This window comes from Diadema antillarum, unplaced genomic scaffold, assembly GCF_040938485.1.
Source record: "Diadema antillarum isolate AM-2024a unplaced genomic scaffold, OU_Dant_1.0 seq00001497_RagTag, whole genome shotgun sequence".
Taxonomy (NCBI): domain Eukaryota; kingdom Metazoa; phylum Echinodermata; class Echinoidea; order Diadematoida; family Diadematidae; genus Diadema; species Diadema antillarum.
In genome coordinates, this window is record NW_027272234.1 from 852,558 (window position 1) to 878,487 (window position 25,930).

The 25,930-nt window shown below is 39.4% G+C and overlaps 1 protein-coding gene across 1 annotated transcript; it reads left to right on the top strand.

The window, feature by feature from the left end:
* The first annotated feature begins 4,582 nt into the window (after window positions 1–4,582).
* LOC139710087 (uncharacterized) lies at window positions 4,583–25,395 on the top strand. The gene is made up of 7 exons (XM_071622030.1): window positions 4,583–4,907; window positions 6,602–6,772; window positions 16,364–16,665; window positions 17,439–17,962; window positions 21,947–22,085; window positions 22,712–23,745; window positions 25,371–25,395. Exons 2-7 carry the CDS (start codon window positions 6,718–6,720, stop codon window positions 25,393–25,395), a joined length of 2,079 nt encoding a protein of 692 aa, XP_071478131.1. The 5' UTR covers window positions 4,583–4,907; window positions 6,602–6,717.
* Window positions 25,396–25,930: the final 535 nt, after the last annotated feature.

The following is a 25,930-nucleotide window of genomic DNA, read 5'->3' on the forward strand; positions in this document are numbered from 1 at the left end:
CAAGTGGGACTGTTTCACGTCGATAAAACGCGCAAAAACATGCATCAAATTGCACCATTTACAACATCAAAATGCAAAAAGTTCTTACCGTGGGAGGGGGACACCCCCCTCCCACACCCTCCCCTCCCCCTCGCTCGCTCCGCTCGCTAGGGTTCAGTTGCCTTCATGATATTCAATGAAAAGAATTAATACAAGAAGTGTGTTTAAATTACAACATTTTATAGGCAAATTGTTCAATAATAATCTACACTAAAATATACTGCTACCTTAAACAAGTGGGACTGTTTCACGTCGATAAAACGCGCAAAAACATGCATCAAATTGCACCATTGCATCATCAAAATGCAAAAAGTTCTTACCGTGGGAGGGGGGACACCCCCCTCCCACCCCCTCCCCTCCCCCTCGCTCGCTCCGCTCGCTAGGGTTCAGTTGCCTTCATGATATTCAATGAAAAGAATTAATACCAGAAGTGTGTTTAAATTACACCATTTTATAGGCAAATTCTTCAATAATAATCTACACTAAAATATACTGCTATATACCTTAAACAAGTGGGACTGTTTCACGTCGATAAAACGCGCAAAAACATGCATCAAATTGCACCATTTGCAACATCAAAATGCAAAAAGTTCTTACCGTGGGAGGGGGACACCCCCCTCCCACACCCTCCCCTCCCCCTCGCTCGCTCCGCTCGCTAGGGTTCAGTTGCCTTCATGATATTCAATGAAAAGAATTAATACAAGAAGTGTGTTTAAATTACAACATTTTATAGGCAAATTGCTCAATAATAATCTACACTAAAATATACTGCTACCTTAAACAAGTGGGACTGTTTCACGTCGATAAAACGCGCAAAAACATGCATCAAATTGCACCATTGCATCATCAAAATGCAAAAAGTTCTTACCGTGGGAGGGGGGACATTCCCACACCCTCCCCTCCCCCTCGCTCGCTCCGCTCGCTAGGGTTCAGTTGCCTTCATGATATTCAATGAAAAGAATTAATACCAGAAGTGTGTTTAAATTACACCATTTTATAGGCAAATTCTTCAATAATAATCTACACTAAAATATACTGCTATATACCTTAAACAAGTGGGACTGTTTCACGTCGATAAAACGCGCAAAAACATGCATCAAATTGCACCATTTGCAACATCAAAATGCAAAAAGTTCTTACCGTGGGAGGGGGACACCCCCCTCCCACACCCTCCCCTCCCCCTCGCTCGCTCCGCTCGCTAGGGTTCAGTTGCCTTCATGATATTCAATGAAAAGAATTAATACAAGAAGTGTGTTTAAATTACAACATTTTATAGGCAAATTGCTCAATAATAATCTACACTAAAATATACTGCTACCTTAAACAAGTGGGACTGTTTCACGTCGATAAAACGCGCAAAAACATGCATCAAATTGCACCATTGCATCATCAAAATGCAAAAAGTTCTTACCGTGGGAGGGGGGACATTCCCACACCCTCCCCTCCCCCTCGCTCGCTCCGCTCGCTAGGGTTCAGTTGCCTTCATGATATTCAATGAAAAGAATTAATACCAGAAGTGTGTTTAAATTACACCATTTTATAGGCAAATTCTTCAATAATAATCTACACTAAAATATACTGCTATATACCTTAAACAAGTGGGACTGTTTCACGTCGATAAAACGCGCAAAAACATGCATCAAATTGCACCATTTGCAACATCAAAATGCAAAAAGTTCTTACCGTAGGAGGGGGGACACCCCCCTCCCACACCCTCCCCTACCCCCTCGCTCGCTCCGCTCGCTCGGGTTCAGTCGCGTTCATGATATTCAGTGAAAAGAATTAATACAAGAAGTGTATCTAAATTATACCATTTTATAGGCAAATTGTTCAATAATAATCTACATCAAAATAAACTGCTACCATAAACAAGTGGGACTGTTTCACGTCGATAAAACGCGCAAAAACATGCATCAAATTGCACCATTTACAACATCAAAATGCAAAAAGTTCTTACCGTGGGAGGGGGGACACCCCCCTCCCAAACCCCTCCCCCGTTCATGATATTCAGTGAAAAGAATTAATACAAGAAGTGTATCTAAATTATACCATTTTATAGGCAAATTGTTCAATAATAATCTACATCAAAATAAACTGCTACCATAAACAAGTGGGACTGTTTCACGTCGATAAAACGCGCAAAAACATGCATCAAATTGCACCATTTACAACATCAAAATGCAAAAAGTTCTTACCGTGGGAGGGGGAACACCCCCCTCCCAAACCCTCCCCCCCCCCCCCCTCGCTCGCTCCGCTCGCTCGGGCTCGGTCGCTTCGCTCCCTCGCAGACTAACCGCCCCCCCCCCCTAAGATGAAATCCTGGCTACGCCGTTGGCTCCCCCCCCCCCCTACTTTTTGTGCACCATACACCATAAGATGTCATCACTTTGAGCCCCCCTCCCCCCAACTTTTTAACCCGGAAGTACGTAAGTGGCACTAAAAAAAAAATAGACAGAGGTCTTGAAGTGTGAGCGCCAGAAGGTTATGTTTTTGCGCCAAAGACCCTTTTTTTTTTTTGCTTGTTAGCTCATGAAACCCGGAAGTGCCCCCTCCCCACTTTTGAAAATGCTCCACCAGCCCTGTTACATGTACGTATGCGTCAATGTATGCCTATAAATCAAAGGTATGCTGAATGGTATAAGTTCAATGGTATATAAATCGTAGACTTTGAATGATAGTTCTGAATGGTGAATGGTAAACAAAGGGTGAATGGTAAATGAATGGCAGAGAGAATTCGCAGTGATATGCAAATGAGTTGTTCCAAATATTTAGATTAGTTTGAATGATATTTCTGAATGGTAAATGAAGAGTAAATGAATGGTATGCAAATTAGATGTTCCAATTCTTTTAGTTTGAATGATATTTCTGAATAATAAATGAAGGGTAAATGAATGGTATTTATATTCCTGTCATATAGATCAACACTCTACCCTCAGTTCTTATTTCTCTCGTATTGTTTTGTCTCACTTCTAGACCTTTATAGTATAAATGTTATAATTATTCTTTTTATTGTCAGGAGACACTGTGACTGGTCAATAACTTATACCGCTTTCTCCGCACTTATGAATCAGCAATGTCAGGCTGTGCACGTATCCATACATGGACATGCATAATGTGTATGATGATAATAGACTGACTTGTAATTTGTTTGGTTTCCACGCAGTTTAGTTATTCTTTTATCCGAAATTGTGGAATCAAATGAAATACAAAACAAAAGAAATGAACTGAATCATCGTTTCTGTGGGGCTTACTTTGATCGCAAAAAAAATGAGAGAGCCTGAATAACAGTAAGCCATATCGATAGGAAATTATGGCGTATCTTCATCAGTAATGAATAAAGATTGTCAAAATACTGTGGTGAGAAACAAGTGCGACAGAAAGAAACATTATTTGAACGAATAATTCCTCATCACCGTGCTCATTGTGACAGAGCTCCAGTTGAACAATAACAACCAACTACACAGCTCACTTTATTGTCACTGGTCAGTAGACACTACTGCGCCCTCTCTGGACCGATACAACAAAAATGGGGCACTGTCAGTTTCCACAAGAGCAATTTGAAGAGTATCTTTTTCATATTATAGAAAAATGCATATTATGTAAAAGCAACAAGCCCTGAATATGAACTTCTCTGCGAACAAGGCAGCTGCGCTGCTAACTGATTAGCCCAAGCCGAAAACTTGACCTTTTAGATTGAAAAAAAATACCCCCTTCCTGTACCTTTTTGTTTCTCCTCGGTCGTATCAATAATATCAAGTCTTCATCAGACAGGAAGAGATGAGACAATAACTTGTCAATGAAATTGATGACAACCTGAAAGAATAATAATGATAATGATATGTGGGACTTATAAGGCGCCAAATTTATCCAATAAATGAATGCTCAAGGCGCAACCATCACGTGCAAGATACAAATTACATAGGTACAGTAACAGAAAGAAAACGACGAAGTGAAACAGCACACGACATGATAATGGCGATCAATTATTGTACACCAAACCAAACAAATACTTCTTGAGATTATCATGAAATGCTTCAACAGAATTACTATTCTAAAAAAAAAGAAAAAAAGATAGGCCTATCTGAGAAGAAGTTCCCACGAAAGTGTCACTTATTTTATTTTCAAAATTTCTTTGGAATAAGAGAATGAACATCAATCGATTATTCGCAAATGTGGTTTTTATTTATCGATATTTCATTTGTCTGAATTACTAGTGCGGTGTACATGTATTACAAAAATTGATTATTAAAGAAAAAAATCCCCTTCAGTCGTACATCACTGTGTGGGATCAGTCACTAGAGGGCAGGCTCATTATTTCCATTGGAGATGGAGCCGAGAGAGAGTGCATGCAACATCCAGTGATGCGAGGGGGAGAGGTCCACGGACAACGGGTGCGGGTGTCAATCCGAGCTACCTTGATCTCGCTGATATGATGGGGGCACTAGATCAAGCTCACCCAGCATTGCATTATGTGTTTCCACTTGGACTTGTTCGATCCCGTGTTATGTGCAACTAGGCCCTAACTGCAAGCAATGTCAGCCTAGCGACCTCCGTTGAGGTGTGTCGGGCTCGGTGGGATAATCATTGAGGGTACTTGCCTTCTAGGAGCCAGGGCTCAACACTACCAACCTTCTGCTGAAGGGCTGGGGGATATTTGACGCAAGGGTATAGGGAGATTCACCTTCCCAACGCAACGACGAACTGTAACGTTGGTTGAACTGAACCGTTAACGGGCGTTAGTCATACAACGCCTTGATCGCGACCCGGCTCCATCGGCATCGGGGAGCGCGCAGGCTGGATGCCCGCTGGTTTCCTTCAGCCCGCTGGATGACTTCGATGGGTGTTGTGTTCCACCATGCCAGTGTCAGGTAACCGAATATGAATGACTGCATTGCCACTGCTGAGTATCAGTTCATGTATCGAGGTCCATGCCTTCTCTTGAGCAATTTTATCAATTTGTAGAATGGTTCGTGGATGGAAGCAATTGCCTAAAACAGACCTAGTTTTGAGCTGCATGCTGATGGGATAGATATAGCCTATATAGAGGCCTTATGGTAGTGCTAGTAGTGCTATTCCGACGTAAGATAAAACCATCCTTATTGTTATTGTAAGATTGGTAACCATGGACAAGCCACAGTCATTCCACGAATAGGTGCAAAATATATGTGACATTTATATCTGTTAAAGGCATGGTGTACTGTAGTTTTGGTTGAAATGGCCCGAGCATGACAGATCTTCAACTTTTCTTGTGTGAGATAATCAGAAACCTCTTATCAGCTGCTTATGAAGAATTGATCATACAAATGTACAGTTTATTTGATGAAAATTGGTTTTTGAAATGGCTGAGATATCCACAAAGAAAGAAGTTCTTATAAAAGGTGGGACCCACCGCGCACTTTTTATTCAATAGCAGGACCACTTTATTTTACTTTACTTTTGCATGGATATCTCTACTCGGCTATTTCAAAACTAATTTTCATCAACACGTGGGTTTTCTGTTAGAATTATTTGTTCTTTAATGTCTCATTTTATAAGTGGTTTTTAATTATCTGACAAAAAGTTAAAATCTCAATTTCCCATCTCAGTCAAAACTATACCACCCCTATGGGCTAGTTATGGTAGGCCTACACACTGAGTTCCATACAGATAATGAATGTTTATGAGTGCAATGGACAGAATATTTCAGGAGGTGAAAGATGTTATGTAAAAAATTCATCTTTACCGAATGAAATATTCTGTCCATTGCACGAATGAAAAAACATTCAACACCTGAAATAGATCCTTGTCATTATATGTTTTATGAATTTAGAAACAAGAGAGATTGTGCAGGATCTGAGATCGAGAGAGTGCTCGCTGAACGCTAAGCGCTAGCGCGCTGTCGCATACACACACTACAAATGCAAGCGTTTTACGTGCGTAGTGTGCCGGGCTCTCGCCGTGTGCGCAGTGGAGCAAGTCATATGGATCCAAGATTGCATGGTGTGGAGCCACAATTGCGCGAATGATTTTAGTAAAATGGGATGAATTATCGATAGCAAACAACCAACCAAATGACAAGGGTCTATCTGTAGGTGTTATAAATAACATTAATTTTAGTGTTATAAATAACATTAATTTTAGTATACCAATACACAGTGCCATGCAAGATTTCTTCTGTGTGGCTTAGGTGTATCCTGTAGATTATTGAATAATCATCAAGACAATCCCTGTCATCTTCAAATAATAGGACTTTTCATTTCTCATAGAAATTTGCAGGTCAGTTTGCTAAGGCTAAAGTTCTTTTGAAATGTTATAGATGTGTAATATATCAATATGTTTCTCCCTTTATGTCTGTGATACGTGTGTTACTTTAATAGTTTTTGATTGTCTTCAACTAGGAAATATTCTGTTAAATTCTCTGTTTTCATTTCGAATATGTTTATACCATTTATGTTGTTAGTGATTCCTTTTGTGCCATTTTTAAAAATCTTTGTCTGCTTTAATCAAAGATGAGTGATTAAATTAATCAATGTCATGAGTGATATTATTTACATTTTCATATATGCTTTGCTTCATATCACAGTTTAAAATGTGGAGATTGAGTCCTACCCATGCACCTTGAGCTGTTGGTGTAACACTGTACTGTTGGATGGTGATGTTACCGATCTTCACTGCTGATCAAGAGGGAAGGTGTGGAGGATGGCAGCAAATTTCAAGAAGCATTCTGTGGTGCCATATGGATGCCTCTACATAGGTAAACAGGAGTATAAATGGGTACCCGGTAGGATGAGAAAGCTTAAATGTTGGTTGATCAGCATGTGCGTGCCTGTAAAATGGCTGCCACTGACTGTAAATGCTCCCCAGGGAGTGGAGAGTGAGCACTGTTTAGTGCTGGTTGGAAATAATGTGTCCAGTGACTGGGGAAATACTAGTCTGTAAAGCGCATTGAGATACTTCACAAGTGTGAAATGTGCTTTATAAAAACCAGCTATTATTATTATTCTTATCAAACTTGTGTGAATTGGGACACTGGGATATTTCATGACAAACTCTAATACTACTAGTAGGCCTACGAAACTACTGCTACTACTACTACTATTACTACTTCTACTACTACTACTACTACTACTAATACTACTATACTACTACTATACTACTACTACTACTACTACTGCTACTACTACTACTACTACTACTAGTAGTAGTACTATGTACACGGATGTACTTCTACTACTAATACTACTACTATTACTAGTAGTAGAATACACTACTACTAATTCTACTACTTCTACAATGTACTTCTACTACTAATACTACTACTTTACTAGTAGTAGAATACACTACTACTACTTCTTCTACTACTACTACTACTATTGCTGCTACTACTACTACTGCTACTACTACTACTACTACTACTGCTCTACGTCTATGAGTCAACACCACACTGCAACCTGTGCAATATCAACATGTACACAAAACTTTTCTATTACTTACATGTGACTGTTACTTTGAAAAACCCTCTTAACTCTTAACGTGCCATGGTCGCCGAACGGCGACCTTAGTCCTGACGTGCCATGGTCGCCAATCGGCGACTAAGAACAGCGAGAAAAACATTGATCATTTAAGTTCTTGTGGTACCGTAATGTGTTACACCAAGCAACTGCCAATGATATGTACTGGTAGCTGATTAGCATAGCCATCGTTTCCACTAAAAATATGAGCATGCTTACATAGGAAAATTTTGAGTAAATACACGATTTTTCAGCTAGATGTATTTTTCTCACATCGGGAAAATCCGCAGCGGGCGCACCCTCTGCGAGATGTGTATGGATCAAAAGTCTCATAGGTAAACCACGCGTGTGTATGCTATTGACTCTGCGTGTATTGTCTATGCGGTTCCACTCGCATTGTTCCGCTTGGACGCTGTCCTGCGGGAAGCTGCTTTGATTTTGTCCCTCAAAGAGGGTCAGCTTTCGTTCGTCGGTCAAGTCTTTCATCCTTTTGTTTTGGTGAACGTCACTAATCATCCCCACGCTAGCATAGGAATTGCGCGTGGATAAAGGCCTGCCGATTTCAATAGAGTACGCCCGCCCGTGGTCCACGTAGACAAAATGAGGATTAGCAGGTTCTTCCTTCTCAGGTGGACAAAAGACACTATTCCAGGGCCCGGGACAATTACTTTAGTTTCAAATACAGGATCTGGGACTAAAGGACTCAGATTTGGGAATGAATTACTGAGGCAGAAAGAGAAATTGCCAAGACAAAATAAACTGCTAGTATCTTTGGAATCATACAATTCTAGAAGGCAATTTTGTTATCATTTGAAAGAGGAAATGTTGCTCTAAAACTTTCTCACAGAGTCAAGGGAGCGTTCCATTGAAGAAAAAAACAAGACTGACTCTTTTTTTCCATACTACACAAAAATTTCTAATAATTTTTTTGATGTATCAAATATTTCTGCGATATTTCAGATTCAGATAGATATTGTGGCAAACTGACTGCATGACACGAAAGAGCAAACATTTCTTGATATATGTTGTGTAGAACTCAATTCAAAACAGTCAATAGTTTCAGAGATATGGCAGTTTCAAATTTCATTGTCAGTCCAGTCTCGAAACGTTCTGGCGTTAGGTAAAAACCTCTGGCACGTTAGGGGTTTTGGGCCTGGCACATTAAGAGTTAAGTCTCACAACCTCAAACCCCCATTGATAGTACCTCCTAACAGATGGTTAGCAGGGTTCGAAATTGGCGATGGTCCGCTGGCCATTGGCCACCCAAAATCATGTCGGACTAGCTAAAAATCATAAAATTTTGAAGTAACTGGTCCGTCTGGCTAGCCAAAATATTGCTTCAGTGTCAAAATTGATTCTAAGTAAGTCCGCCTGGCTAGTTAAAAAAAAAGTTAAGTGCGACCCCTGTTTTAGCAGAACTGAAGGAATCCTGGGTGAAATAATGCTTCCATAATACGCCTGCATAAAATATCAATTTTTGCTCTAAAACGGATGCATCTGCAATGTGTGAAATATCGCTATGATGCAATTTAAGTTGGGCAAGGCAAAAATGCAAAAATATTAGCCCAAAAGGTCCACCGACAGTATTGCAATCATAGTACTTTATATCCGATCATGGTTGCTACAAAAATGTACGTAACGTTTTATGATTATCACAAATGGGGCAATAGCAGTATCCTACCAGCGACCATGCGAATATGATGAATTGCATGCAGCTTGTTGGGATATCATACTACTGCTAGGGTATGATTGATCATCACATATTATGTTCTACTTACCTACTACTGAACAGGGAGGGCGCTTCAGGAATTAAGCTTGTCTACTATAAATAGAGGTGGGCTATAGAGGGTCAGTTTTAGGTCATATTTTCAGAACATGCTCATCACACCTTAGTTTGATGACTTTTTGCCTACTGACACCATTTTTGAAAAAAAGAACGAAAAAAATACAAAATCCGGGGTGCCCCGGCCGAAAGCGTAAAAAATCCAAGATGGCCGCCGTTTTGGCTTTAAAAAGACATTTTTGGCTATAACTCGGCTATTTTTTGGTCTATTGTGACAATTTTGGTGTCTAACCCCATGTTTTAGGGGTCAAGGAAATGGATTATCATAATAATTTTAGTGAAAAACCTAAGCTTCTACATGAAACTAACTTTTTTCCCATATTTAGGGTTAAATTTCCTTCTCCTTTACCCCTACCCCAACGGCCATTTTTTGCTTTTTTTCCCCCCCTTTTTTTTTAAAGTCATGTTAAATACCATACTTTTAATAACAAGTTCTAGCAATCCATTTTTTTTTTCTACCAACAATACAGCAAGAAATTATACAAATAACTTACGGTATACATGTATGTGTCATGCCAATACTGGTATGTGGCTGGTGCATTCAGAATGCATGGTAACTGTGGAACCAGTATTAAATACTGTATCTGCTTTATAGTGTCCATTAACATTTTGGTCCTAAGACCTTTAACAATATAAATAAATAAATATAATAATAAATAATAACAAATAACTTACATTAATACATGGTTTGCATATGTGTCATGCACATATCGATATATAGTGTGGCTTGTGCATTCAGGATGCATGGTACATTGTAACAGAAGCCAGTGCTTATACTGTATCTGCTTTGTAGTGCTGATAAACATTTGGTATTCGGACCTGTAGTGCATGACGCATGTAAACCATGTATAATGTAAGTTATTTGTATTTCTTACTGTATTGTTGCAAGAAAACACCATATTGATAGCTAGAACTTGTTATTAAGAGTATGGAAGTAGTTAACATGACTTGAAAAAAAATACGGAAAAAAATGCAAAAAATGGCGGTTGGGGTAGGGGTAAAGGAGAAGGAATATTTATTATTATATCTATTTATTTATATTGTTAAAGGTCTTAGGACCAAAATGTTAATGGACACTATAAAGCAGATACAGTACAATACTGGTTCCACAGTTACCATGCATTCTGAATGCACCAGCCACATGACCAGTATTGGCATGACACATACATGTATACCATAAGTTATTTGTATATTTCTTGCTGTATTGTCGGTAGTAAAAAAAACAAACAGATTGCTAGAACTTGTTATTAAGAGTATGGTAGTTAACATGACTTGAAAAAATACGGAAAAAAAGTGCAAAAAATGGCGGTTGGGGTAGGGGTAAAGGAGAAGGAAATTTAACCCTAAATATGGGTAAAAGGTTAGTTTCATGTACAAGCTTAGGTTTTACACTAAAATTATCATGATAATCCATTTCTTTGACCCCTAAAACATGGGGTTAGACACCAAAATCATCACAATAGACCCAAAAATAGCCGAGTTATGGCCAAAAATGTCTTTTTAAAGCCGAAATGGCGGCCATCTTGGATTTTTTACGATTTCGGCCGGGGCACCCCGGATTTTGCATTTTTTTCGTTCTTTTTTTCAAAAATGGTGTCAGTAGGCAAAAAGTCATCAAACTAAGGTGTGATGAGCATGTTCTGAAAATGTCACCCTCTATAGCCCACCTCTACTATAAACAGAATTATGTACAATTGTACTTTAAATCTCAAAATACTCCAAAACATGCCATTATCCTTGCAAATTGCATCAGCCAGAAAAGTTTCTTGGTAGACCAGGCTTCGATATAAATAGCAAATTCCAAGTGGTGAAAGATGAATTTGAATACTTCTGTGGACTACAGATGTATTACCTTTGACTATGTAGTGTATGTGTGCCACAGTAAAGCCCTCTGTGTGTTACACTATTCCAAGACTGTAGACCAGTGCATGAGCACTTTTGGAAAACATTCTGTTTTTCAAATCCATATAACTTTTCATATTTTATAAGTGTTTATTCTACTGTATAGAAAAACAGTGAGCAAAATTGAGGGAAAAATTGCAAGCTTTGCTGTGATGTAAATTTTTATGACAAAGCTATGGCCGTTTTTTTGGGCGAATGGTCATTTTTCAGAACCTGAAATCAGACAGCAAAATTGTCATCTTTGTCCTGATTATTGATCTGTATACAATATTTTGTAGGTCAGGGAGACGTGACTGTTTTGAGGACACAGCCTTTCCAGAAAAATCAGAATTTACAACAACAGCAACAACAACAACAACAAAAGAAATCCCTTGATGAAACACCACAATACACATGCACTGCAAGCTCTCTGAACTCTGGCAGTACTGTGAGGTACCGATCATTTTGTGTGTGAATGTGTTTTATGTTGCAGTATGCGAAGCTGGGAAGCCGTCAACTCGTGTGTGCAAATGTGGTACCGGTACACAAAGAGTTAAAGAACTATGCTGATGCCTGACCATCCTGCATACTTGGGTATTACTAACGGCATAACCTGCTACAGTAATCTTCTTTTACGGAGGATGTGGACTAGTGGATTTAAAGGCGCATAGTCCTGGTAGTGTAGAGGGCGCTGTTGATGATACTGCTGATCACCATTAGCATTGATACGAAGATTACAGAGTTGAGCTGTCATCAAGAGTAAAGTGCATAGGTGTTGCTAAGTAACATTGCCTTCGTTGTATTCTCTGCGCATCGCGCAGTCTGTAGTAATGCAAGGGTGCGTGCATATTATGTGCTTGTTATTATGACATCACACAAGAAGTTTGCTAAAGCTGTTATCCCCCTCAGCCGAATCATGAGCCGAACTGTGATCTGACCACTGACAACAGTGAATCGGACTTCTTTGGACTCGTGGAAGTGGGCCACAGCGTAAGCGCTAAAGAGGAGTCGATAGTGTAGGTCTCTATAGGAAACTTGCGCCGTGCGCCCGCGTACGCATTTGACTAAAACACCGGAACCATGTACCTTTAAAGGGGAATGATGTCCAGATAGAATCATATCCATGAATGCAGCAATATCAACACCGAACACATCAGCGTGAGTTTAAGGAAAACTTGACAATCTCTTAAAAGATACAATGATTATTTTTTTGAAGTTTCGATGAGGCCATTGCGTGATGAAAAGACTACATTAGTTTGTGACATCACTGCAGGACAGCGATATAAAAAATATTTGAATAAATATGTTTGTGTATCAACTGCACTTTATGTAATAACCACATGTCCTCTGTTTTTGAGGTTTTTCTAGTCAGCAGAAAACCTCTGGTTAATGCAGTGATAGATTTAAATAATACTTGAAAATAACTTCCTGAAACTTATCCACATTATCTGACAAGAAACCTGTTCAGTGTGGGATTCTTTGAACAAGTCAGTTGAAGACTGAGCTGCAGCTAAATCTAATGTAAACTCTCTTTACAGCTTTTGTTCATTGGTTTTAGGCAGTTTGCTTTGAGACTATTCCTTTGCCATTGCCTTTTTCATTTGATGAGGTGCCCCTGGGTACTCTAATTGTTAAATCTGTGTTTGTGGGGGGGGGGGGGTATTATTCAAAAGGTATCATCTTTTCCATATCTTGTTCCAGGGATTGGCTTTCTATGGCATGAGAAAGTCTATGGCTGGAACGTAGCAATTGTGTTGGATGCACATCAAAATGAAGTCCTTTTGTGCAAACTGTTCGGTTCATCTCTGATTTTTTTCCCTAAGCCCTCAAGGCCTTTTTTTTTTTTTTTTTTTAGAAGGGATGGGAATGTTTTTTGTCAGTTTGGCTATTTTGACAAAGAAAGGTTTGATGAATCCAAGATGATATCATGAGCAGTCGTTTGGAGCATTTTCATGCAGTGCTGTATACAAATTTATGGCCACTTTCCTGGAAATAAGGCTATTCAGTACACACTACTCTGTTGTTGTTGTTTTTATGCTTTATGCTCCCTTACCAGTATGATATCCATAGGCAGGTGTGGCATTGGCATAGTGCAGTAATATTTTTGAATGCCAAAAACCCTATAAAGTCCCCACCCCCCCCCCCCCCCCCCACCCCCCCCCCCTGTGGCTACAGTCATTGTGTGATGTTTTGGCATTGAATTTCAAAGTTAAAGACTCGTGCATATTGACTTCAAAATTGCTCTCTTTTTTATGGATGATGTGTTTCACCATATGGTGCCCACTGCAAACAAGAAAACTGAAGAGACACAACATAGTGACATAAGTCATCCATCATTAAGATATAGATATATCATTTTTTTTCCAGAAATGTTCAACAAATCAAGACATATAATGTCTCGTTTTCACATTAATACCACCTTTGAACAAACATTTTTGCAGTAGGAACTATTTTGATTTTGTGCCCTTTTCCATGAGAAATGATTAATTGCAATGTTTAAGGGGAATGCACGTGGAATTAACATGCACATGGATTCACAAATACTGTAGGAACATTTACAATTTAATACACACATTAGTACAGTTTGAGGGAAGTCAGACAATCTGTTTAAAAGTTGTAAATAAGAATATGTATCCATCGGATTGGTTGGTTGCCCATTACGTGACATGCAGTTAAATGTACTATTGCACACTGTCGGCCATGCAATTTGTGTGAAGAAAAATGGATATTACACAGCTGACATCACCAGTTTCCATTGACTTCTGTGTTAAACTCAATTTTGTTCCATTGCATGGCCCTTTCACCTCTATTGTACCATTGCACTCATGACCATTCCCTATTCGTGTATCAGTAAAGAAAATGAATCTTTTTACATCTGTCGAATTTGTTTTCTATGTTAATTCTCAGTTTCCACCCTTGGAAAATGATAAAATATACTTGAAATATGTACAATTCATCTTTATAGTATGAATATTTCGAAATTATCACAAAATGTAGTGTGCTGTCAGTGGATTGCCAAAGTTCAGGATTATCTGATACCCCCTTTAACTACAGAGCGTTAAATCCTGTAGAAGTGCATGTGGTTGTGTGTGAGTCAGTCTGTGGAGGGTTGATAGTCTATCCTTTATAGCATTTCAACTTGTTAATAGGAATGTCTAAGTTGTCTGAGTGCTATACTCATTTTAAAGCTGAGAATTTCTTCTTCCAAAATTTGACCTAAACTTAGAAAGTTTCATAATGTGACTCCAGTTTTGTATTCTGTTACAAGGACACTCCGAGAACTGCTCGTACAGTGTAGGAATGTGTAAGTTGTACAAATCCTATACTTATTGAATTTTAAATAAAGCTTACAATTTTTTCTTCCAAAATTTGACCTAAATTTAAAGAAAGTTTCAGTGTATGACTCCAGTTTTGTATTCTAGTACAAGGACACTCAAGGAACTGCTCACAGTGACTGCTTGTGCTCTATAGATGTCAAGTAGTCTTGTAAACGTTGTTCACTGACCCGGATTTTCTTCCACAATTGATGTCCTTGAGTGGATGCTAGACAATCACACCAGGTGGTGCTGTGCTTTGGAAAAAAGTACTTACAATATGTTTTTTTGGTTTTTGTTTAAGCCAGCAGAAGATCATTGGCCATCTACTGGTACTATTTGTTCTAGTGTTGTCCAGTGAGAAATTTAAGCACAAGTACACCACTTCTCCTTGGCTGCGCACAGCAAGATCAATTCAAAAATAAAAGATGATAGGATCTCAAGAGGTAGACTGATGCACGCTTCCACCGTCTGGATTCTGTCAAAGATGAAATAAAATATCATAGAGTCATATTACTTTTTACCTTGTTATTCTTTGCTGAGACTGTTTCTATTTTGTTTTTCTTTTGGTGAGATTGAAGTACAGTGATTTGCATTATCAGAAGTCTAAATGTCTACATACATACAGTTGCTATTATACAAATTGTACTCCTTTGAACAGGCAATATTGTGGCAACATTTAGGTATGTTGTTTTTTTTTATGGCTTTGATGGGACAAGACTTTACTTAAACTGGACACATGTCCTGAGACTTTTATACCTGATGGAAACTTCGTGTAAACTTTGTCTTTTGATACTGAAGGACAATGATTATTTGAAGACATGGATAACAAAATGTAGTTGATAATATGTTTTTTGAAGCTTTTGATAACCATGCAATATAAACTATTTTGTATAATGGATTTTTAATTTTTTTTTTACAGTAGCTTATAGTATCTATCAAAGGAATTTGTATACAAAGTGTTACATAGTATGGTCACATGCTGAGGACAGCCTAGCCAGAGCTTTGGCCACTACTGTAAAACGAGCCAGGGAGGAATGTTCGCGTGCATTTTAATTTTTTTGAATTTTGTGAGCGCCAAGATTCACAAAATTAGAATGCACATGAAATTTCTTGTCTACACTATATGCATTGAACGCCAGTGGCAATTTGTGTAAATTTCATGCCACAAAAAAAAGCCGTCGGCTCCAATTGACCGTAATTTCGTGCCACGAATATCCATGTCATGTTAAGTATACACAAATGGCACTACCCTCTAAGGCTAATACAATGGCTGCATTGTGGAGCACAAGGAATAATATTGATGCATTTATGATTTACAGTCTATCATGCACATGAACTCTGGACAGCAATCAAGGAAACAACTACTGTATGTTCCCAATATTTTCTCTTTTCATTTATACTGACATTTCATTACAGAAATTTATTTTCGTTCCTATTTTTTTTTTGTAGTGAAATATGCTGCTATGTGTTTTTGTGCCTTTGAACATAATTAGCATTTTATTTACAAATTGATCAGAACAAAATTTGTCATTAAAACTAATGGGAAATGTGGGTTTGATGATGCATGCAAGAACATCATGGTGTCCAAACTTGTTTGTGATATAATATGTGTGTGAAAGTTACAGTTTTAACCAGCTACATAAATTGTATTTGTCAAAATCTTGAAAATGTGTGTTTGTGTTGAAGTAGTATGAGGCATTACAGACATGGTGATAAGCATTCTGAATTCTCATATTGTCAAATCATCAATGCTAAAGTCATTTATACTGAAGCGATTCTTTTTCCATCCATAGATGCCTCTTGGGCCGACTCCCTCGCTTCCATTACATTCTCCCTGGAACCGGCCCACCGCAGGAGTCTCCTGGAATACAAGTTGGAGCGGTTGTGGAACCGAAACCACCCAGCGCCCACCCCGATCCTACCATGCCTGTCGGTCCGCACTGCCTTCGATGTCTTCCTATCCGTGAAGCGGTACCCCCCTGGCTCCGAGATCATCTTCAGTGCCATCAACATCCCCCAGATGACTGTAATCGCCAGGCATCATGGACTCAAGGTTGTCCCACTGGATATCAATGCCGAGACTCTAGCTCCAAAGGTAATGCCAAGTATTTATGTGTGTGTGTGTGTGTGTGTGTGTGTGTGTGTGTGTGTGTGTGTGTGTGTGTGTATGTGTGTGTGTGTGTGTGTGTGTGTGTGTTATGTGTTTCTGTTTTTGTTTGTGTGTGAATGACAGTGCGTGTATTTCTTTTCATTGGCATTAGTCACAAAAGGATGAAACGTCTAGCTAAATGTTGGGTTCCTTGGTGCCTCTTTTTTTTTTTTTTGATAGAGCACAATTATTGTGATTAAAAAATACAGATGAGACCATCTGAATGTTGCTTCATGATGTGATGAATTGAAAGTTCATGGGTCATTTCATAATCTACGGTTCTCGTGTTCTGGTTGTCAGCCCCGCAAGTGCCAGGTTTTCAAAAGTGATGGGCTCACTTCCGGATTTCATCAGCTAACAAGATTTTTTAAAAAGGCCTTCAGTGCAACTTGTGGTGCCACTTCCGGGTTTCTTCAGCTGACAAGCAAAAAAAAAGATCTTCAGCAGAACTTGTGTTGCCACTTTCGGGTTTCTTCAGGTGAAAGAAAGGAAGAAAAAAAGGTTTTCAGCACAAAAGGCTTTACCATGCTCACACTTCACTCTTCAGATGAAATAAATCTTGTCTACATTTTCAGGACTGTGTTCTTTTATAAGGCAGTCCTTTAGAAAGCTTCAGACAAGCTTTAGGATTGTCACAGACAACCAGTGCAAAGACGTATACGCAATATGCTCTGGTTTATTAGTGCAAAAAACATATTTTTCTCTTGATTTTCTGTTAGGTTGAATATCTTGCCTCACTCATCAACACAAAGACAGTTGCTATCTTGGTCGCTCACATCTACGGACACTTGGGAGACATAGACACCCTCATCCAGGTTGCTAGGCAACACAAGCTGACCATCTTGGAAGACTGTGCGGAGAGCTTCTGCGGGACGCACAATCACGGTCACCCCGGAGCCGACGTCACTTTCTTCAGCTTGGGCATCATCAAGACGTGCACAGCCTTCGGGGGTGCCATCACCGTGGTGAGAGACCCCGCCCTCCGGGAGAAGATGCGTACACTCTACCACTCCTACCCTGTTCAATCTCGTAGTGTCTACCTGAGGAAGGTGCTGAAGTACTCTGCGGTGATGACGATTGTCAACTCGCCCACTCTCACCAGGTTTCTGACCCAGTTCCTAAGCGGCCTCGGCTTGGACCACAGGGAGATCATCATCAAGCACATCCGAGGGTTTCCCACCAACTTCATCGACAGCATTAGGATGAAACCCAATGTCACTCTGCTTTATATGATGTACAGAAAGTGAGTTGACTGTATAGCCATACTTTGTACTGATGATCACACAATAACTAAGCTCTAATAAAACTCATGTGAAGTGTGTACCAGGTACTAGTTGTAATAAGCAGGGTTCGAAATTGGCGATGGTCCACTGGCCATTGGCCACCCAAAATCACGTCAGACTAGCCAAAAATCATAAAATTCTGAAGTTACTAGTCCGTCTGGCTAGCCAAAATATTGCTTCAGTGTCAAAATTGATACTAAGTAGTCCGCCTGGCTAGTTCAAAAAAAAGTTAAGTGCGACCCCTGAATAAGCTTATTATTACCAGCCATATTTATGTTATTAACAATGATTTGTGAGGAGAATTTGTGACCCGCTACAACAGAAGGATCCGAAAGTCGGGGGAGGACAATTTTCTGAAAATGACATGACATTATTTCCTTCATCTTCTCCTGTAATTTCATATATAGCACAACTCATGAAAATAATGGGTTGCGGAGATATCAATGATTTCATTAGCGCATGTCAAGTGGTTGTGGAAATCAGAGTTTTGAGAAAAACAACTTCAAAGTTTTCCTTCTGACACTATCATGATCAAGGGAGGCGAGACAGTTTTCACAGCTTAACAATAGAAGGTGTGCTCCTAGCGACCTCCACGATGTTCATTCAAGCTTAGCGCCAGCAGTCTACGCACGACCAATCAGTAATCAGGATGCCACGCACTGACCAATAAGATCACTCCCTTGTTGCTAGGGGCAGAGTCTAGCTGCGGGGCTAAATCCAAATCTTCGAACACATTTCTGTTAGTGTTACGTGGAAAGCTGGAAAATCATGGCCAAGAAAAACTCTGATTTCTTGCATTTCCTTTGATCATTTAGCTTCGAAATTTCGGCAGATGATAGACAAGACATTAGACTCTAAAATTATGCCAGAAACAGACATTTGATTGTTTTGACCAATTTTAATGGTGTGACTTCAAACTCGATTTTCTCGGCTCAGCTGTCAGCGACTTTAGGATCCTTTTGTTGTAGCGGGTCACATTTGGATAGTTTCTCTGACATATGAGTTGGAGACTGATGTTACACAAGGATGAGCAAATGAGGCACCCAATCAATGTACACTGCCTCCTGTTTGATTACGGGCTTGCGTGAAAGAAACATCAAGGTTAAATATCAGAAATTAGATGTGAAATTCAATAGTGAAATCAAACTGATTTCTAGGGGGATGGACTTTTTTTTTCTCTTTCTCTCACTTTTCTGTTTGTGCAGTCTTTCTTTTGATGTCTAATTAAGTCTCACTAAAAGCAGCTGAGAAAGGACACATTTCTCTTCAAACCCAAAAGCATCATTTTTAAATTTCTGCCATTTATATCATGTGGAAATAACAAGGTGCTCAGACTGCAATCAAGTCCATCACAGCAATGTAATGTCCTGTGGTTTGTATTTCTGTAAATCTGCCTGTGGCAAAATATATTTTATAGTCCACCCATCTATTTGTTCCTTTCAAACGTCCATCCAATCTGACAGTATGTACTCATGGTTCATCGTTTTTGATTTATTGATTTGGATTCCAGTCATATTCCACAGGTGTCACAGTCAAGTAAAGCAGATCATTTTATTTTTCAGTATATACAAATATTTCTTCTTTTTTTTTGGGGGGGGGGGGAGGGGGAATAGACTATTTTTTTTTTTGTTTTTTGTTAGCATAGTACGTACATATGATATAACTGTTTATAATATTGCCTAAATTGAGCTCACTTTTGTCTGGGGCAAATTATTTTCAATAGGGACCCATTTATCTATTTTTTTTTCATAAAAGCAACAACTGACTAGTTGAGAAAGTATGCAGTCATACAGAAATATATACTATTTGAAGGAAATGACCCAATTTTGTAAAAAAGTAAAATCACCAAGTTACAGTCAAAACAACAGTAGAGGTATGCATCAGGCATCCTCTCTCTCTCTCTCTCTCTCTCTCTCTGACCATGACATGGTACTAGTAGACAACTTGGTTAAAGGGATGGTACAGTATTGGTGGAGATGAGAATTGGGCTTTTAAGTTTTTGAGAGGTACCAAGAAAACACTTGTGATATAGTACAGAGCATACCATTTTAAGAGGAATTCAAAGTTTATTTGATGAAAATCGGGTTTGGAATGACTGAAACATCCAAAAACAAAGTAAAACAAAGCGATCGTAATAAAGTGTGGGTTCCACACTTTATTAGAATCGCTCTTTTTTGGATATCTCAGCCATTTCAAAACCAATTTTCATCAAATAAACATTAAATTCCTCATAGAATTACATGCTCTTTCATATTTCATAAGAGGTTTCTCATTATCTCACCAAAAAATGTTAGAAACCTGAAATTAGGTCTCAACCAAAACTGTACGATCCCTTTAATGTTTATCATCTTCAACATAATGGTATCTGCTTGACCAAAACTTTACCCCCTGTAAGATTTTCAAGTCCATGTATTTCTTTGCAAAGGACTCATGAGGTGCCTGTAATCAACAGTAAAATACAGAAAAGTAAAAGCTATGTGTTGTGCAGAGATGGCAACAATACAATTTTATAGTATTTACCGGTAGTATGATAAACAGAGTAAAATACAATTACGATATTGCATCTTGAAAGTACAGCTTTTCAAATTTCAACTGAAAAAAAATGAAGCCAATGTTAACTGCAGAAAACTGCTAAAACCATGTCATCGTATAGTAGATGTACCACTTAACTCTTTATTTGCCATGGTGGAAACCCCCTGTGTGCCATGTTATTCTGAGACCCGAAGGAAGTCATTCTTTGAGAGAGAATTCTGTTTTTCCAATCGATATAACTTCTACAAATTTATGTTAAGCTGGACATAATAGTGAGAAAAGTTGAAGAGAAATGCCAAGCTTTGCTTTGATATAAATTGTATGACAAATTTATTTCTATTTATTTTTTTAATGTCCAGTTGCTACATTACTGTAAAGGCATGACTTTTGCACATGAAACTGTGAGAGAAACTCAGAATTTACACGCAAATTTAGTTGGGAACACCGCTTGCTAGCCAATCACCACATAGAATGCAAGCTGTATAAAAGGAACAAAAGCGTGAGAAAAGCTTTCATTGTACCGCGGGATAAAGCGATTTATCGATCGGTTTAAGCTGATTAGTGCGTTTGAGCGGAATATGCGAAGTTGGCACGCCGTCGACTGAGTGGGACGTGCGAACATGGCACATAAAGAGTAAATTCCTGCAACCCCTGCAAAAACGTTGAACAACGACCCTAGACGGGCTGATAATATGTGAATGCTTTACAATTTTCTCATCAATGTTGATGAATTAGCAGCATTTCACTTGCCCGTTCTAATCAGGGAAACGTTTTTTTCTGACATGTCACTGGCCTAGAGTCAATAGGCTAATGGTGGTGTCAAGATTTCATGGAAATCTGATTTTCCTTAACTCTTAATGTGCCACGTTAGCACGTCCGACTCAGTCGACGGCATGCCAACTTCGCATATTCTGCTCAAACGCAGAAACCCGCCCAAACCGATTGATAAATCCCCGAATGCCACAGTACAATGAAAGCGTTTCTCGCGATTTCGTTCCTCTCACATATAGCTTGCATTGTGTGTGGTGATTGACTAGCAATCAGTGTGCCCTACTGGATTTGCGTGTTAATTCTAAGATTCTGCCACTGTTTTGTGTGCAGAAGTTATGCTTGCAGTAATGTAGCTACTAGTCATTTGAAAGAAAAAAAAATCATAGATTTGATGTATAATTTATGTCAAAGCTCACTTCATGTCCAGCTCAATAGAAATCTGTAGAAGTTGCATAGATTTGAAAAATGGAATGTCTTCTTATGTATGACTATGTTGGTGTCTCAGAATAACGTGGCACACAGGGGGTTTCCACCATGACACATAAGGAGTTAATTTCAAGAAGTTGGCATTTTTGGTCATGTGGGGTGATGACTGAAATGAAGAACTGAAACTATTATTCTCTCTCTCTGCCCATGAACAGATTGCTTCACTTTGACACAAATTCATTCATGCTTGGCAACATCAAGGCAGAGTTTGTGTCAGAGCGCCTGCCGCAGGAAGTCAAACAGCTGGGACTAAAGGCCAAGACACGAAATTACTGGCTGTTTCCAATTCTTGTTGTAAGTACTGAATCATATCTTTCACCCGTTGAGGACGAGTCCCAAGTATACTCGGGCAAATGTTTATGAGAAATGCTTGTTGTAGCAAAATCAGTCAGTTCTCAACTGATTGATATGAATAGCAATTACCTAATCCTGTTTAATCCTTGTTGTGTCCCCATAGCCTTCCTGTATAGGTGCCTATTCCCTAACTTATAATTAGGCAAAGCTTTAATAGATTAACTGAATACTGATATAAACATCCCATTGAGTTATAGATTCGTGCCTGGACACATAAAGGGTTTATCTGCTCCAATCGAAGTGTGAGAAAAAGATGGGAAAGTTTTAGGTTTATTCCAATCTTCTTTTAGCATAGAAAATATAATGTGATGTTTGAAATATTGTGATTTTACAATTACCTGTGTATTTCAACAGCTTCGTAAGTCTGGGGTTTCTTTAGTTCTGTTTTGAAGAAGTCCATATCTAGACTGATAAAGATCAATGAGACTGATGTTGGAAATTTTGAATGAATTCTGAGATTCAAGCAAGGCAATTCTGAAAAGAGAATATCTTAATTAATCTGAAATTCATGTAGCTGCTTGTCCTGTACCAGTGATGCTGATCTGGTGATATTTGTTTTCTCCCAGAGCGACCCCGAGAGAGTTGTCCGTGAGCTGAATACCCGGGGTGTGGATGCTTACAGGGGTGCGACACAGCTCAATTTGGTCGAATTCGATCCTCCTTCTCTAGGACCCGATCCGCGGCTGGCAGCGCCCCATACACACAGTGAGGGAGTTAGCTGGGACCAAGCCCATCATGGAGAGTCTTCCAGTCAGAAGATGCCTTCTGATAGTTCTGGTTGGGAGAACAAGAGCCAGTCGACAGTCCAACTTAGCCCAAGAAATAATGCTGGTAGTTCACACATGGGCAGCACTCCACGTTGCAATGGCCGCATCGTGGCAAGCGATGTAGCATTTCGTGGTAAGGTTATTAGCAATAAAACACAGGCATCCTGTTCTGCAGAGGAGGAGGAGGAGGAGGAAAACACCAGAGTGGTTGTGGCCGGAAGGGTGGGGCAGCAAGCAGAGGGGCAAAGAAATATGGATGGAGTTGGTCCATTAGACTCTCTGTCTTCCAGCATTTCTGACTCTGCAGCTGAGTTAATACCCCGAGGGCAGTATTTCTCTTCTCGTTCCTGCCAAGTGTCAAATTCACAAGCATCCGAGGACCACACCTGTCACTCTGTTCACACACAGCCTCAAGGTCCACCTCCCAAGCAATCAGACAAGTCTTTCAAGGATGGCGTTTCTGCACCAGGGTCATCTTTGCCGAGGAACACAGAGAGACGTCTCTCCCACCCTAGTGCCTTCACCGTCTCATGTCCTCTGTCTGCACCCCCTTCTGATAATTTCACAGCGCAGGGATCCCGACGCCTCTCCACTCCTGGTAGAATTGGCAGTAGCCAACATTCTCCTTGTCTTGTCAAGCCAGATTGCTGTAGTGGTACTCCTGTACCCACCCTGACTTCCAGCTCAAAGCAACCATCCTCCCAGTCCCAGCCTTCTGGATGCTTCCAAGAATCCAGTGATGACCTTCACTCTGGAGGATGCCATGAGGCCGACAAGCCAGAGGGAAAAAGCAGTTTGGCTGCTCCGGAAGGGAAGTATCCAAGTGAAGCAAGGTATATTATTGACCATGTAGTATATCTCCCAGTTCACAAGAACGTCTCATTCCACTATCTTGAACAGATATGTAATGTGCTAGAAGAAGTTACTGAGGTCTTGAAGAAAGAAAAGAGTGATCAACGTGCACACGCTGCCCAGCCGGGAGTAAGAAGTAAACTTTAAAATGTCAGTGTTTGCTTCATTATAGATAATTATCATATCATCTTTTTAGCTGCAATGTATTTCGCATTCATGGTGCTGTCCGAATCCAGAAAAAGGCCACGATTTTCATTCATGCTTTAGCCACGAATGGTGCCACAATCATTTAGTTTTCAGGTGGCCTCTTTGTCTCGCATCTTGGTACTGAGATTTAAGAAAAACCACTTAACAGATTTATGCAGTGCATTGCCCAGATCTAGTGCATGAGATGAAGATGTGCTGATAAGATTTGGGGCAAAATCTCTCTGGGTCAAAGGTCACTAGTATGCAGCTCAGGGATGAAATGCGCTTGTACTGTGTGGTAATAAGGTAATTACAAATAGATTTATGTCAAAGGTCAAGGTCAAAGGTCACATTTACTTTGCCAAAGCAAGGTCATTTCCAGTCAGTGGTGATGTAAGTTGGTGGACAGGGTTTGAATGAATTTAAGATTATTAATGGTATTGGCAGGATAGTGGTGGTGGGTCAAAGGTCATGGTGAAAGATCACTGCACCTTGATTTAGGAATGTCCATTTATAATTATATTATCTGGTAAAAAGTATATTTATGTGAATGATTAGTTGCCTGTGGTATGAAACAGTGGTGAAAGGTCAAAATTCAGCTCAAATATCATTTTCTCACTAAAAATTCCATTGTTTTCTATTTACATCTAATAAATGTTAGATGTGGTAATGGGTAGAAATGGCTTGACAGATATTTCTCTTGTGCTGAGAGGGTTAAAGGTCGATTTATGGTCGATAGTCAAAATGAAAGGTCACATAGTTATGTCAGATAATTTGCATGACATGGGAAAGAATTCCAGTAAGCTGTGTGCAACAGTCATACATGTATTCTAATTTATGGTTAGACTAACCAGCAGTCATATTTATTCAATTGTTGCAGGGAATAGAAGGTCTATGGAAATGTTGCAATATTTATCATCCAATAGAGACAACTGTGAAATTTTTTTAAACTGAAATTTGAAAATATTTGCCATTCTTGCATGGTTGTTAACTATTACATCTCATTGCCCTTTCATATTGATCTGCGTCAAACTGACTATCAAAAGCACTTTATTGAGAAGCATTTAACTGTTATTGCAAACAATTTCACCCCATGTGTCCACTATATGTTGTATAGATCTTTAACCACCAGTACACTATGCTTGCCACCAGCAAGAAAAAAAAAATGGTTCAGAACTGAAATACTGTACATCAAGATGTGAATGTTGAAATTATCATGATTCAGGCTAGTCAAATTGCAGTCAGCAGTTTGATGAATTTGACAAAAGGATCAGAGTGGAAAATCACAACTCAGAAGTAAAAAGAAAAGAAAGAGAAAACCATCTCCCTCTGCAATCAAGTTCAAGGTTACTATGTTTACTATGAGAAGCATACTGATTAGATGTTTCATAATTGCAACCATCTGACCATGTTCCTATAGGAACTGGGCCAAGGGACATTTGTGACCCGCTGCAACAAAAGGATCCGAAAGTCGAGGGAGGACAATTTTCTGAAAATGGCATGGCATTATTCCCTTTACTCTTCTACTTTAATTTCATATATAGCACAACTCATAAAAGTACTTGATTGCAGAGATATCGATGATGTTATTAGCGCTTGTCAAGTGGTTGTGGAAATCAGAGTTTCGAGAGAAACGCCTTCAAAGTTCTCCTTCCGAAGCTTTCATGATCAAGGGGAGGCGAGACAGTTTTCACCACTTGACAATAGAAGGTATGCTCCTAGCGACCTCCGCGATGTTCATTCAAGCTTAGCGCTAGCGGCCAATCAGTAGTCAGGATGCCACGCACTGACCAATAAGATCATTCCCTCGTTGCTAGTGGCGGAGTCTAGCTGCAGCGCGTAAATCCAAATCTTCAGACACATTCTGTTATGTTGAAAGTCATGAAATCATGGCCCAGAAAAACGCTGATTTCTTGCCTTTCCTTTGATCATTTAGCTTCAAAATTTCAGCAGATGATAGACAAAACATTAGACTACAAA